The following is a 16,545-nucleotide window of genomic DNA, read 5'->3' on the forward strand; positions in this document are numbered from 1 at the left end:
ATGGTTATCCCATTCTCAATCTGCTACGAGATGAATAAATAGCAATTTAATCATAATAAGTGTATTTAATGTTTAAGCTTCAATGAATTGTATATATGAGTAAATCCTAATTAATAAATCTACTCAGGAGCCGCTATATCCGAGACTTTCTGGCGCTTCCGGTGAATCGAGCGTTTAAAAAAGGAACTAAATGAAACGTCAATGATCAAAGTGACGTAGCGTGCCGGTGTAATTTAAAATTTAATGAAGTCTAGATACAGGTGCATTTATTCACAGTCAATAATTGCACATACGGTTAATATAGTTTTCAAAATTGTAGCAAGTTTATACCTATTATTCAATCCATTTTTTTTAGAAATGCAAATTTTTATAAATATTTATATAGGTCATATTTTTTATTTATATAGGTAAAGTAAATATAAGGTTTAAATCTTCATTGGAGTAATATATATAATGTATGTTATATAATGTTTTTTCACGTTTCTTTATCTGTTGAAAGTGATAGCTAGAACATATTGTATTTTATACTTACTTAGTTACTTATATATTTAAAGATCATTTTTTACGTCATTAGTTTATGACTGTAATTTTTTCAATATTTATTTATTTAACACTTTGTTGTATGAACATACTACAGTACAATCAGCAAAATTTGATAATTTTATTGACAGCCTCCAGCAGCAGGATAATAAAGAAGAATATTTTAAAGTGTGTACAAAAATATACAAGTATCTGACATTTCTTTTGTTTCCTTTTAAATTTGGAACTCAAATTGATTTCCTCTAAAGGTCCGTCAACATGAGCGCCTATTTGGAGTTCTACTTTCCCACGAAGTTGAAACAGCGGCTAACGTTGCATGTGAGGGCGCTGAGAGTGACAGCCATGCATGGGAAGGTGACCTTTGTGGGGCAGCTCAAACATTGTTGCATCAGCACGCCGTGCAGGGGGATATGAGTTCCCTGCAGGCAGCGATTGCTCGCTTTGCAGCAGCTTGCAGACTTAATAGCGAAGCTCCTCTTGATCCCAAGTAAGTTTTTCAATTGTTTTACAGTCAATACAGAACAGGTCGGTTTCTACGTTTTTAGGCCAGATTATGTGTTTTAGAAACGTTCACGTACTTTTGCTTGAAAAATCCATAGCAAAGATTACTGTGCATGACTGTTGAATTTTATGATTTTAAATTTAAAATCTATAGTAACGGTAATTTTAAATATTCGTTTACTAAAAATTTAGACCCATTAAATTGTAAAAAACATTAAATAATCATGTTGTAATGCCGAATTCAAAATAGTTAATGATTTAATTAAAAACAAGTATTTACTACATACGCTTGATGTGATCCAGAAATTGAATCACGTGAATGCATGCCCGCTGGGGCGACTTTGTTCTCGTATATTGCATTACTGGTGACGTAAATGCATCTACAATACAATTTCGTCAGTATAATTAATCGAACAGAGTTTATGAAGGCACGTTGCATCTGTTTTTGACGTGAGGCACACAGTCTATTTCTTTATTAATTTAATTGATACTATATGAAAAGCAGTATTGACCTAGTGGCTTGAGCGTGAGACTCTTTTTGATACACTATTTTTCTATGTATTTAACATTCGGAACGGTGAAGGAAAACATTGTGAAAACCGTCTGATCTTAGACGCAAAAAGTCGACGTCGTGTGTTAGGCACAAGAGGCTGATCACCTACTTGTTTATTAGATTGACAAATGATGATAAAACAAATACATAAATCTGAGGCCTACACCTAAAAAGATTGTAGGGCCACTGATTTATTTATAAAAATATAAAATGATATAGATGAATTAAAAAAACGACATTTAGACTTTATTTAATCAAACGAAGTATTTTTATCTGTTAATAAAATTAAATAAATCGCAGATTCTCTCGACGCTCTATTGTAATATGACATGTCATGTACATGAAGACGCTATTGTGGGCATAAACAAAACTGACAGTCTATTCTATAACACTCATAACCCGATGGGGCGGATGTCCGACACATCCGTAGTAGAACGAGAATAAACACGTGTCCACTACACATATATGTAGTTTCTACAAGTTTATATAAAGAAGTCGAATTTTCAACTTATATAAGCTTTAATAATTGTAATATCACTCAGAAGTTAGCAGCGTATGAAATCAACTTGAAGTACGTAGTAGGATATGGACTTCAAAGTTTCGAAGTTTGTCTCCAGGTGTTAGTTATTAAGGGACTAAAACTTGGTGAAACTTGGAATCACGCCTTCCGCCAGCATTATTACTGTTTATTACTATCCAAATTTGTCTTCTCTACTGAAAATTATGATTATGTACACTATCTCAATTATACTTATTCATAGTGTTTTATCTTACTAAAGTTACGTTATTTCCAACACTGCTCGGCCTGGAGTATATCATGCGATGTCTGCTGATGTCGTAGGTTCGAACCCAGCTGTGCACTAAAAGGCTTTTCTTTTTTTTTGACACGTGAGAAAACTGGCATTGTTAATCAATAATTTGACAGCGTTTGTCAGCCACAGAAGGCTAATCACTGACTTGTATTATTAGAAAGCCGTTCACGAAATAGATATAGAAATCTAAGAACCAAAGGTTATAGCGCCACTGATTTTTTTTAATTATTCTGATTGTAATATAAAGAGTAATTAAATAATTTTGTTTTTATAAATAAACTTTATTTTAATACTATATATAATGAATGTAAATACAATTTTAAGCAGTATTGCCATACAAAAGAATAAAAAGAACAAATGCAAAACCTAGTGTTTTTTTTTAAATTATATTTCCTTAGGTTTGCATTTTAAAATAACATTTATATAAATCTATAGGTATATGTTTAAACTGCTCAACGAACTGGAAAGAGCATGGTGCGCCAGCGAGGCTTTAGTCGGAAGTGGTAGTGGTGATGCCGGCGCCTGCGCATCAAGAGATGAAGAGCGTTGGTTAGCTGATTGCTTTGGCGAGTTAGTCGAACGGGCCTTACACCAACTAAGACTTCACCGGGATCTATACCCTGTGCTTCATCACCTAAGTTTGAACAAGTAAGTTGTTTACAGGCGTTATGATTTGTATTATTATTTTCTGTGTGTTCGCTTACTTGTATATACCACATCCTTAATATAATCGTTTTAAGGATAAAAACGTAACCAAAACCATAATTGTACGACTAATTATTGTAACTTTAAAATTATAAAATTATACCGAAGTCTCGCGGATCAGCCGTCCCGTGGCAACGTGACCGCTCGTAATAATTTAAATTTTAACAAATAATAATTATGAAATTATCAAAAAGCTTAGTCGACATCACAGGAGAACGAAGAGCTGGCAGCTACCTCGCACAAAGAATTAGTCTAGCTATTCAAAGGGGGAACGCTGCTAGTATCTTCGGAACCTTGCCTAAAGGGACTCCTTTTAATAATATTTTTTAATAATTAAATTTTAAGGTTAGTTATTAGATATATTTTTATGTATTATGTTATTTGTTTTGAATTAATAAAATAATTGTAATTAATAATTATGAAATTCAAATCAAACGAGTTTTCATCTAGTAAAGTTTATTTTTAAAATAAATAAAGTATCAGATCTCATGTTCCGTAAATTACACTATTCACATAGTTCAGTGATTTTTTTTTAGCCAATGGTAGATGATTGTTACAATAAAATAATTTACACGATTATATTATTACGAAGTATTTTACAACATGTAAAAATATAACATGACACGTGACTATATGAATAAGTGTATGTTACACAATGTCCGGATAACTTTCAAATAAGCTATTTATTACATATTGTCGAATAATTTATGTGTTGGCTATTTGGTACTTCGTCCATACATTATGAAACAGGCCCTTAGTGTCGCTATTTGACAAGAGGTGTTTATTTCAATACTTTAAATGTTGTCCTTACTAAAACTAAAGATAGATTTAAGAAGTAAGATACCTTTAGTACTCAAAACTACGATTTCATATGGTTTTCAAAAAAAGTGTGCTTCGTAAAGATTTTTGAAATCAATTATTATTGAAAAAATCTTGCCAAAACACGAAATCCACGCGCAAACTTTCTAAGTGAAACACTTGCACAAGTCAGCTTATTAATTATTATTTAATCCGTCCCAAGAAACTGTTGAAGCAACGCCAATTAGAGTTGCAACGGCTTGTTCTTATTTATAATCCAGATTATTCCAATTGGTAGTGCATTAATGAAGCTCGCTGAACAACGTCTGAGCTATTGAATTAAAAAGAGAAACATTTTTTGTAAAGAATAAAAAATGTTAATATTGTTCAATCAATCGTTCAAATTTAATCTAAAGTCTAAATTTTTTGAAAATTGTAGAAAAGGCACACTTTTAGAAGTAAATTAAAGTCAGTGGGGTGTTGGATAACAATGTCATTTTGTCTTAGTCGAATAAAGTATATGCTCTATACTCTGATTTTTAATTCCGTAGAATGCTGACATTCCATAAGTGTTGATACTAAAAAAATTCCCCAAATAGGGAAAAGCTTCCCATTTCAGCATAATAAAAAATGAAATGCTACGTGTTTTTTGTTTTAACTACAAAAAGGTAAATGTAAATATTTACTTTCAATTTATGTGATTTAATACAAAAATAACAAATATATCAATATCACGAACAATATATCAAATAAACTTTAATTACTTTATTTATTTGTTTAGCTGGCATCACTGCCTACTAATTGCAGGTTTAGTAAACCTTTAAAAAAAGTTATCTTTACTTGTACGTTCTTTACTGTTTGTGATGAAAAGGGACGTAATTATCACTCGCCGTTAAACTACTTTTACTTGGAGCACCGCACTAAATAAAATAGATACAAATAAAATGTATGTTTCTATATACTCCTATTGAAATTGAAAAATGTGCCCGTCCGAAAAGGTTTTCCATCTCTGACATGTCAAAGAATAATAGCTGTCTGAATTATATTTAACTAAAATCAGAGTATAATAATCAGTAGACAAATAAAATGACATTTATTTAAATTTGTTAGACGGAAGTCGCTCTTAAGTCTATTACAAAACTATCAGGCTTTTACATATTGTATAGCAAAGATTTTTACGTAATCTATACTATAATTATAATGTTTAACGCCTCAGTAGCGAAAATTGTTTGGCACTATATAATTTCGAAATAAAATGACTGATAGGAGCGGAACATAACTGTGTAAAGCTTATACTGGTACGAATAAGAGTAAGTGATTTCGTACCCCTTATATCCGTTACACAGCTTGAATATTATTATATTATTAAAAACACTGCTGTAACAAAATGTAACGGTAACAGATTGGAATATCTGCTGCGGTGTTTGAACCAGCTGTCGCAGATGAAAGCGTTTTGGCGTTGCTGCCCATTTAGCAAGGAAATGAGGTAAGTGAATTGAAATGTGAGACGCAACAAAAATGCTCGTATTATAAGTAAATATTGTTTCACATTTTACTATATTTTTAAATATTAAAAACACAACCAAAGTTTTAAGGAGCACTGAAAAAAAAATGACTGCTTACCAAAGTTATTTTTCTACTAATATTAATTTTATATTTTCTCTTTGAAAATTGTTAATAAGTAGTTTTTCGTTTTCTGTTTATAATTTAATTGAATTATCTATGTATTTAGCACACAATTCATTGAACACTTATAAATATAATACTCGGCTTATCAAGCTTAGACCCTTACTAGTGAATTAGACAATAATGAAAATCAAATTTAATGATATCGTGTTCTCCTTTGGGATAGAGTTAATAAGAAACCATATTAGCGTGGATCCTATAATACACTATTTTAATTAAAGATAGACGAAACCTTGGCACCACAAATTAATCGGATTCAAAGGTACGAGTTTATCTAAATTAATCTTTATTTCGGCAGAGATTGCGAAGGAACGGTTTCTTAGAAACCTGTTATTTATCTTCATTGTCCCTTTATTTTCATTCAAGTTAAACTCCGTAATGATTTTGCTAACATTATTTACCCGTTCTGATTGAAGTTTAACTCAGTGTAGTCACCTCGGAAACAATATTTTAATAAATCTTCTTTTATACATTCCTCGTTCCAAGTTCAGTTGTAGTCGGCAGCGCCTTTTTATTACTGTATTAGTTAGTTAAATTATTTATTGCTATGAAAACAAACTTAAAATATAGACAAAAATTAAATATACATTCGAAACATTGAAAAAGTAATTCTAGTTTAATTATTCGGTGCATTGATATTGGTAAAACACATGCCTCACAGTTAATACTTTCATTAGTTAGAAATATTTTTGATTTCATATTAAATAATTTGTATACAGAAGTGAGATAGTTGGAGCTCTTCGGAAAGGCACAGCTGAATGGTACGATGCGCTATGTGCCCAAGATACGGAGTCAGAACGCGGTGAAGACCTAGTCAACCTCCTCACACTAGTCCAAATTGACCTGCAACAAGGGCTTACATACTATCACCCGTTATTCGAAACGTGAGTAATGTCAAAGTCAAAATTCATTTATTCATATAGGTAACATAATGTACACTTATGAACGTCAAAAAAAAATTAAATGTATCTAATTTTAGATTTACTGCCAGTTCTCAAATCAAGGGCGTAGAACGGAAGAGAAGAACTGGCAATAAACTCTCCGCCACTCTTTTTAATCGCCAAGTTTTTTTTTTAACACAATGTTTGTAAGTGTTTGTAAGGAGCTGTAACTAATATCATGTATAATTTGAGAAAAAATGTTCTCAAAACAGACTCTAAAACCTAAAGCCTATGGGTTGTAGTAGCCAGTAGTTGTTATTGGTATAGAAACTTGACTTTCTTTGATGTCTATGTTTAAAAATTTATATTAGACACTTAATACGTTATTTTGATTACAGAACTAACAACGTACCCTACTTCAACGTGGTTTTCACACAAATCGATAAAATGGTAAGTACTTAGCACAGTTTGTTAAAAATAAACATTTCCACTAAAATAACCAATTTCAAACAAAGCTTTGAATATGCAAAATGGAAAATTCAAAATACAATAATGTAAAACAAAATATGGGTTCACAAACTAGCATTGAAGCCTCGGGGCGTGAGAATATACATGTTGCAATGCCTCGCTTGCTTTAACTTAACGCCATTGCGAACAACGACAAAAATATATTGTATCATAACATGAATTTCAGTTCTATTTTTGAATTATGATTATAATAAATCGTCTTTGTAGAATGATGAGGGCGCGGCTGTCGTTTTTGTCGAAGACAACAGGCAAACAAAATAGTGTCTAGTTTGCCTGTTGTCTTGGAAAAAAATCGCGAGCTGATTTTCTTTTGGTTTCGGGTTCGTAGCATTATATTCAGCTATCATCAGCACCTGTGACGATGTCAAATACTCAATTGTGTCACCGCCGTTGAACTTATGTACCTAACATTTGGCGACACTGTCCTTGCGATGTTAGTGTAATATTTTTTTACTTGACTTATACCAATGCCTAGGCTTGCCCGTATCTACTGATAGGTGTCTCTTGTCTTCACTAAACAGATACGGAAATTTGAGGCACAGACTAAGAGATTCTTTTTAATAGTACTAACGCTTGATATTTCTAGTTCTGAATATTATATTTTAATACTGGAAGCTATATTCCGGATATAATTTGTAACAAACATCGATTGATCAATTAACGGTCAGTGAGTACGTCATTCGACTGCTCGTTATACGGATGACTGATCGCTTCAAATTACTGGTAATTTGAAGTTGTTTTTATTTATTGTTGAACCAGCTACGGTTTTTAAAAATATATCATACTAAAATTTAATGGCTCATTTGGACGAATATGTAGAATAGAAAACTTCGATTAATATTTATTTGCTGATATCACAGAACTGCACCGTATTTTACGTTATTAATCATCTTAATTGGTCCGGTTTTTATGTGATGATTGAATCATTATAGCGATGATTTGTGTACGATCATTTCTATACAATAATTATTATACAAAGAAAACAATGATTCTCTAAGTGTGTGGTTATCGTCAATATTTCTCAAGACAAGCCGCGGCAATCAAAACTTTCTAAGGAGTTTACAGTGATTGCTTTAATAATTTGTAAACTATAGACGAGCACTAACTAATGACGTGGATAAAAGACGAAACGAAATTTGGTTCTTTCAGTATCTGCAACGCTAATATAGCAAACTTGAAATATCGTGGCACGAAAACTCAATATTAAATGATAGATCGAAGTAAAAACTATTTTAAGAATAAGTACGCTGAGCACCTTTGAGTTTTTAAGCGGATCAAGTCTAAGCAAAGCCTGCGTGGGCAGACCTGTCTTGTACAGTATTATTGAACTACAAATACAATCTAAAACGGTCGGCGTTTCTATATAATGTAAGCATTTGCGTGCTTATGATTACTAACAACAGCTATTAGTAGCCCATAACTTACAGCATAACTGAAAATTAGTGAAATTATAGTGTAAAGATTCTAACACATTTTATTGTTTTACATTTTACCTTAGTTACATTAATTTATGCAGTAATTTCTTTAATGCTTTTAGTAATCACCTTTTTTTACTTAATGATATGAATAGTGCACACCAATACATCAATCCTGACCCAACTTAGCATGCGAACTCGCCTGTCTGCTATTGCCTACAGCGAATCGTATCGTATTTCGGCTATACAATGAGCAAAAGCGATGAGAACTTGGAGAAACCTGATCGTGGTTGTTAATACAGAAGGCAAAAGACCACGTGGCCGTTCACAAACCAGATGGACCGATCTAGTGAAAGACTCATCGTCTTCAAAACCATATCCTGTCATAAGGGAAGCGCTGGACAGAAACCGATGGAAGCAGATAGTCCGCTCTAGATGCTTCCTTGCTGACCACGACGCTCAGACATGAGCTGCCGATTAAAGAGAGAGATGAATAGTTGAGTTATTCTATTGTATAATGTTTAACACCAAAACTAAACATAACAAACAAATATACAGTTTAAACGATTTTTTTAACCTACATTAATAATAAAAAGAAAATTAAAAAAGTTTACTCCCTATGGCAGTACACCTTTAACGCTGACAGCATTTACTCGCTGTATTGCTATAGTTATTCGTAGGGATCACCTGTACTATATACCTGATGCCAACGTAACTCTTTAATTAGCGTTAAGTTCCAGTGCACTGGAACACCACGGCTCAAGAGAGTCTACTCGAAAGGGAACAAAGTTGGAGAAAAGACTTTCGTATATTTATATAAAGAAATAATATTCATATTAAACTTGTAAGTTAATAAATAAAAAAGTGCTTATTTAACTATTTCGTATATATTATAAACATCCATTTTCATTTCACATATTGTTTTAAAGGCGAATAGACAAATATATTTCAAGTCTAACCAAATTCAAAGATAAGCGAAAATTCTTTTCACTTCTCTCACTACAATAGATTCTTTATCCATGGCACTTTTACGACAGGCAAACCGTTGTAAGAATGCTATAAAACCAAAATACTGTTAAAACAACGAGACTACGTGGGCGGCTAGAATTTCTTTCCAAACCATTTCCCGTACATAAATATGTATTTTTCTTTAGGCGTTGATTTAAATTACAAATGTGCATTCAAATAAGTATTAAAGAAACATAGATACCTTTCTTTTATTCTACAGATGTTACGCTCTTAATTGATTATATGATATAAATTATCATTTTTATGGCCTTCGTCATCATTATCATTAATATTTATTATAAAAAAACGCCAAGGTTTGAGTTTCTGACTCTCAGTGGTTATGAATGAACGGTTTTTAACATACAGGAATCAAACTTAGCCCGACTCAGAATTTTACTCTGAAACATTTCTTTATTTATTTTTTTCTCAATATTTTTTAGTGTCCTGTGCGGTGAAAAGAAACATTGAAAAACAAAATCGGGGGTTTAAACATACGACATCAGGATACTATTTGAATCGGGAATTAGTAATAAGCTGACATAATATAACCTTTTACAAAGAGCTTAAATATGAAAAATCCAATAAAGTTCCCAGACCGTTCCGGCTAAAACCCAGGGCTTTTTAACGTCTGAACGTATGAACAAGAGAAAAAATTAAATGTTTTCATAAAGTCCGCGGAACGTACGGAATACTCGGCATTAGATAAAACTTCGCTAAATTACACATTATTTAATTTTAGAAAAACGAGGGTTATTGTACATATTTCATATTTGTTCCAGGTATCCGAAGATGTGAAGCAATGTGTTGAGCACTGGATCTCTGAAGGCTGGTGCGGCGTCGCTGAGGAGGAAGGCTATGATGAACACGGTACAAGTACATTATTCATAACCATTTGTTTGGGCTGCTGCCAAACACTTTATTGATATTTAAATAAATGATTGCTCTGCACTTAAAAACTTATTTAATGAGAGATCGCGGTGATGGTTGATGACACACTGATGTATAAAGAAAAGCGTCGCGCGCAGGCTTTGATCTAACTATATGTACTTATGCTATTTTACTAATTATTATTAAAGAGCGTAAATACTAATTCTTAAAAGGCATTTCTTCTAGCAGTGTTGTCTATGGGCAGCGGATGGGGTTTGCCATCTGTAAATAATAAATAGAGTACTAAAGTTATATATAATATAATATTCTTTAATATGATTTATTTAACTTATCTGTGACAATTTACAGTGTATATTTTTTATTTAAAACTAGTTGACTCGTCGAACTACATTCTCGATTAGCTGAGCTTATGATTTTTTTTTATTTTTAATTAAGTCATTTGATGTATGTTTAAGAAGCTTGATATATTTTCCTTAGTTTACACAAAATAAATTTTTTAACGCATAAATATTTGACAACCAATATTGTATTTGTCAATTCTTTTTCAATATAATCATTATTCTACATTTTGTGAGTCTAAAAATTGCTATATCCGTTTTTATCTTTCTTTCTTTTATCCGTATATTGTGAAAATATATTTTCTATATATAATCCTTTATACGTTTTTTAATGTGAGGAGATTTTACCATATCGACGGGATGAATATTAAATGTTTGACTGTTATTAATCAAATGAACATTATTTTTAATTTTCGTCAATTTTCCAAAGTTTTTCATAAGGCTTTTCGGGCCGGACACAAATACAACATGGAAATCAGTCCAACCGTTCTCTAGTTAAAAGTGTTCGCAATCCGACTTTAATTTATATACGCCAACAACGCCAATGTGTTTGTTCCAATTATAAGTACTTTTTACAATTGTTCAGCTTGGACTTTTACTAAGATCCTTGTACAGTATGCAATATAGTAGCAGCAAAGACGTTGCCATTCGAAGTACTAGCAGCAGTGAGGGAGCTGAGTGCAGCGGCTTCGCCTGCGCCGCTACCTCATCCGCACGACCCGCCACCACAGATGCTTGATGCCTATCAGTAAGTTGAACATACATATAAAGAGTATATGAATATTATGTTACCAACATGAATAAATGGTAAATCAAAAATCATTCAAAATTCAAAAAATCATTCAAGATTCAAAAGAGCGTGACTAACATTTATTAGAATCTACATATCTAATAATATAATACAAAAAAATATACCTGATAACTAACCTTAAAATTAAATAATTAAAAAATATTATTAAAAGGAGTCCCTTTAGGTATAGGTCCCTTTTCCGAAGATACTAGCAGCGTTCCCCCTTTGAATAGCTAGACTAATTCTTTGTGCGAGGTAGCAGCCAGCTCTTCGTTCGTTATGAATTTGCTTTCATAATAATAATATATTTATTATGTTTAAATAAATTGACTATATATATGAAAATTTCTTTTACAATGGACATAATTTGTATTTTTTATGTTTTTCAAAAACAAAAACTGTTTTATTCTTGTAGTAAAGTTAGCTTCCTGCGTTAAATTTTAAATTATATTTAGTGAAGGGTTTATCAAAGATTATCTCATTTACGTCTTTTTAATACAAAAGGCAGATTAAATCAACTTGAATGAAATTAGCGAAATGGTAAATTTAAAGAAAATTTTTAGAGTTGAAGGCTTTTATTTACAAACGTAGTTAGTCATTCTATACAGGTTTTATGTACATCATTTGAAATTTACATTAGGCACGTTTGTTTGAAGATGCTATTGTCCAGAAAGTTTTTGAAACTGAAAGGTTATTGGGAGTCCTTAGAACTTTTCATTTCTTGATGAATTGAGTGTAGGCGAGGGGAGCAGTTGAGTAGTAGGGGGAGGAGTAGATAGGGGCAGCAGCAGAGTATGCGGAGTAGGCAGAGACGAGGGGAGCGCTGGAGTAGGCTGTTGGTGCTATGTAGGATGTTGAAGGGAAGATTAAGGGTGCAGCGCGCTTCTTGATGAAGTGGGGGGTGCTGTATACTGGAGATGCGTGCACCAGGGAAGAGCCGTAGGTGGTGTAGGTGCTGCCTAGAGGAGCAGAGGCGTAGGTGGTTGCGAGAGGAGCACCGGCGTAGGTGGCGGCAAAGGGTGCCGCGGAGTAGGTGGTCGCCAATGGGGCAGATGCGAAGTAGCTGCTGACCACAGGAACAGAACGTTTCTTGATATAGTGTGCGTAGCCGTAGTTACCAGGGTAGGCAAGAGCGGGGGATGAGTAGACAACAGGAGCTGGGTTGTAGATGTGGCTAGCTGCACTGTAGGCAGTGACGGCTGGAGCGAATCCGGCAGAGTAGGCTAATGGAACCGTGCTGATGAGAGCTGGGTCGGGTGACGCGGCGGCCACGGCGAGGAAAGCGACAACTGCTACAAACTTGAACATCTTGTAATATCTTTCGACTGGGATCGACTGATAACTGACTAAAACTGTGCTCCGTATTTATACATATCCCACTAAGTTTTTTTAAGGGCGTACTACTTCATAAACCGGTGCCAAAAGGCTGTTCAGGAAGCTGATATTTGCGCTCGTGAAGGTCAGAGCAAAGCTTGAATCGGCACAGTTTATCATCCACGCTGTAAATAATAAGACTAATTAAATATCAACCGAGCATTGCTCGTGAATGTTACCGATAATATTTCAAGTACGCAGGAGTAGTTGCTAACGACAAGTGACATTTTAAACTTGCGATAATTTTTTTGTTCCAAACTTTTATGTTGGTGGATACGAACGATATTATTAGCTATGGTAATAGGACCTTTAGAAGTTATCTAATGATCAGTATAAACAAGTTTTAGGTAGTTGACAAAGAGTAAAATTAATCATTGTACGAACATTATGTTTTTTGGTGGTCATAGCTAAAACATAATAAAAAAAAATCTACATATAGTAGATTGAACAGTTATACATTTATGATAAAATATAAAACCTTCACTGTCTTAAGAATGTTAATTATTCCATATTTCTTCGTTGTGTTTGAATTTTACAGTATTTCTGAATTTACTCTTCCTTCATGAAAAAGGTAATCCTTTGTCCGAATGCAGTTAACTTTTTAATTAAGCCTTTGTATAACATCATTGTAAACATTAATAAAAGTACCTTGTTAAACACAGCTATTGCATGCTCGCTCCGATAACATCAAAAATAAAAGAGACTGTAATATCCTAAGTTTTTAAATTTCTTAACAGAATACTTAATAGTTTTATAGTATTCTTTCGTCCAAAAAAGCTTTGTATTAAATCACAGTTGTCTTATGTATTAATTATTAACGTTTCAAAGTTTTAGATCTTTGCTATAGCTTACATTACTGTCTACTACTAATTAGATTATACATTTAAAAAATTTGAATACTCACTCCCGTTATACATTGAAAGTCTAATTTTGTTTAATGGTATATGCTTAATAAAGGAACATCATTAATTGGGCCTGAATATAAATATATAATACTAATAATGATACTAATTGAAAATACACTTCATATTATATTAATTTATTAGGTTATTAACATTATTAGTATGCCCCCTAGCATTTAAAAAAAACATAAATATGGGTTCAAATTGTATGGTTGTTTTACATTTTAAAAGATCTGTGGTTCATAAGTTATATTTCCTTTTTGAATATTAATCGTACATCACAATGTGCATTAAAATTGGTTGAATTAATAACCATTGATTGTTAGAATAGGATGCTTATCATAAAAAGAAAATTAGTCCAGTATATCGAAAAATTGTTAAATGCAAAATTAAAAAGTAATAAACATTTATTTATTTAAAAGTTACGTGAGCTTTGAACTTATAAAAAGCTTAGTTTATTAGTTTTATTAACAACTGCGTAAGATTCTTTCTTTTGCTTCAGTTAGAGTAGACGGAAAAATCTATTACAATAGATTAGATAATAGTCAGAACTAAAGAATTTATAATTATATTTAAATATTCTTTGTCTGTTGTTAAGTTATACATAAAAACGTTCAAGTTGTCTAACAATGAGGATTATTATTCAAGCATATTTTTGTAACACTATACCGGTTTCTTAGTCAAAATAGTGTAATATTTTTCATGAAGACGTACAAATATTAAAATTATATAAAAATTTACTTCCGCAAGACCACTTAATAAAATTTATAATTAATATATAATACATGTAAAGATTTTAATGCATTTATTATGCCGGCCTTCATAAATAATCTGGCAATGCACAGATTTTACTTTATTTGGTTGGTTTTAACGTTATTAAACTATATGTAACAAAAATTTCTTACGGAAGCAACATTTTTAAGAAACAAGATTTTTTGATGATGATTTAGATGTTAAATAAAATGTACAATGTATTTATCATCCGCATTGCAGCGTAATCACTAGCATCGTCCTTCGATGTCCAGCACATGCAATCTTTTTGATTTGTAATCATAAAATAAGTCAACAATTATTAATTGTTACATAACAATAATTATGTATAGAGAGCGGACTTTGCTTTATTATAAAAAACAATTGCGCATTTATTTGCCACGCCTCGTGTATCTTCTGTGATGTAGGATGCATTGGTACGTTGCAAACGCTTGGCTTAATTAGAATAAAAATATTTCTGTAATATTTAATATTAGACTCTTAACTTAAAAGTCTATAATATGTTTAGTGTAGAAAATGTTTTTTACGCGTTTTGGATTGAAGAGTTTTAAATGATTCTTTAGCTGAGTAAAATGAGGATAACTAGTCACATTCTTTTAAGTGTAGTGTTTAGTCTATAGAAAGCACACGAATAAAGTTTGGTAGGCCTATATTTAGGTCTGTAAGTACAAATTAATTTGAGGAAAAATTTCTGTTTAAGTTACCTTCCTATAATACTTTTTGAGATATTCAGATATTTTTAAACCTATTTGTTCTTTTGTTGCAATTTTATTTTATTATTGCTAATCTGATTATAGAAAAACATTTGTATTTTAAAATAGAAATAAAATATAGTTTTTGTGAGTGAATGAACAGTTTTGATATTGTTTTATATCATATTTATTGCTGATTATGTTATGTTTTTACATTTGCCTCTGTTACTGTAATGGTGAGTAATAAACTACCGGGAATCGACAATCGGAATCATAATGTATAAATAATAGCACTAAACATAGAAAGCTAATCATTACTAACAATACAAAATATTAATTAAAAAGATACATAAATGGCTGCATGTTCGTTTCTAAAGTTCTCTGTTTAAAACCTTTACTGCCTTGCAATTGTTCCACATGTTAGCCGTATCTCTAAGAAAAACAAACAAGTAGTAATGTCGTTAAAATACAAATATCAGTGACCGTGAATACCCACACTGGATAGGTTCCAGTCGTACTAATGCACCTCTTTAAAAGTCAAGGCTCGTTTAACCTTGTATATGTGACAAAGTTATTATGTTGTCAGATGGTTCGAGCCCCTAATCGATCGTTGGTTGGCGGTCACCAAAACTATGGCGCTGCAAAGAGTGCGAGCAGCCGTAGAACTTGGTATGTTTATTTTTATTATCTAATTAATCTTTACTAGACGAAAAACCTCGAGTTTAATCGAGAATATATATATATATATAGGTAAATTGTATGTACTTTTACTAGTTACTAGCAATTTTGACAGTATTAGACTAATTTTAGTTCTGTTTCTGCTAAATGTCTCTTAGGATCAAAATTAAATACATATTTTGTGTGTAGTGTTGGTGATACCGCATAGTCTATATTTCTCGGCTAACTTTTTAAAATCAAATAAATTAAAGATAAGAACATTTAACTTTATTGCTCAACTTCTAAACTGTGATTGAATTAAGAGAATTATTAAACTTTACGGAAATTGTAATGGAGTTTACGTGTCACATTACGCATTTCTGCTAATTGATACTGTCAAATTATAAGGTTGAACTAGTAACAAAGCTTAACTCGTGACAACCTTTCTTGATAATTGTTTTTGAATAAAACAGCTTCAAAATTCAATTTATATTGTTCTGATTTCTTTATTTTTTAAGTAATATAAAGTGAGCAGTAATAATATTTTATGATTGTGGACATGCGTGTGTTAACAACTATGTACAGATTTTATATATTATTTAATAACAATGATAGATGTATTCTTATATAGAAAAAAAATAGTCTCTGTATACAGTGACTTTTATCAAAAATCACATAAAATTTTACATCCGGAAAACAATTTACC

The 16,545-nt window shown here is 31.9% G+C and overlaps 2 protein-coding genes across 2 annotated transcripts in view; one reads left to right on the forward strand and one right to left on the reverse strand.

The window, feature by feature from the left end:
- The window catches only part of LOC110999797 (BAI1-associated protein 3), a 68,772-nt gene that overhangs the window by 37,149 nt on the left and 15,078 nt on the right, over nt 1–16,545 (forward strand). The window contains exons 10-17 of the mRNA XM_022269027.2: nt 789–1,027; nt 2,842–3,054; nt 5,312–5,395; nt 6,315–6,479; nt 6,875–6,926; nt 10,207–10,294; nt 11,269–11,401; nt 15,769–15,851. Coding sequence (XP_022124719.2) covers nt 789–1,027; nt 2,842–3,054; nt 5,312–5,395; nt 6,315–6,479; nt 6,875–6,926; nt 10,207–10,294; nt 11,269–11,401; nt 15,769–15,851 — 1,057 coding nt within the window. The remainder of the gene's footprint in view (nt 1–788; nt 1,028–2,841; nt 3,055–5,311; nt 5,396–6,314; nt 6,480–6,874; nt 6,927–10,206; nt 10,295–11,268; nt 11,402–15,768; nt 15,852–16,545) is intronic.
- On the reverse strand, nt 12,000–12,794 carry LOC110999794 (pupal cuticle protein G1A). The gene has a single exon (XM_022269025.2). The coding sequence runs from the start codon at nt 12,749–12,751 to the stop codon at nt 12,158–12,160; it is 594 nt and encodes a 197-aa protein (XP_022124717.2). The 5' UTR covers nt 12,752–12,794; the 3' UTR covers nt 12,000–12,157.

This window comes from Pieris rapae, chromosome 4, assembly GCF_905147795.1.
Source record: "Pieris rapae chromosome 4, ilPieRapa1.1, whole genome shotgun sequence".
In the NCBI taxonomy this organism is placed as follows: domain Eukaryota; kingdom Metazoa; phylum Arthropoda; class Insecta; order Lepidoptera; family Pieridae; genus Pieris; species Pieris rapae.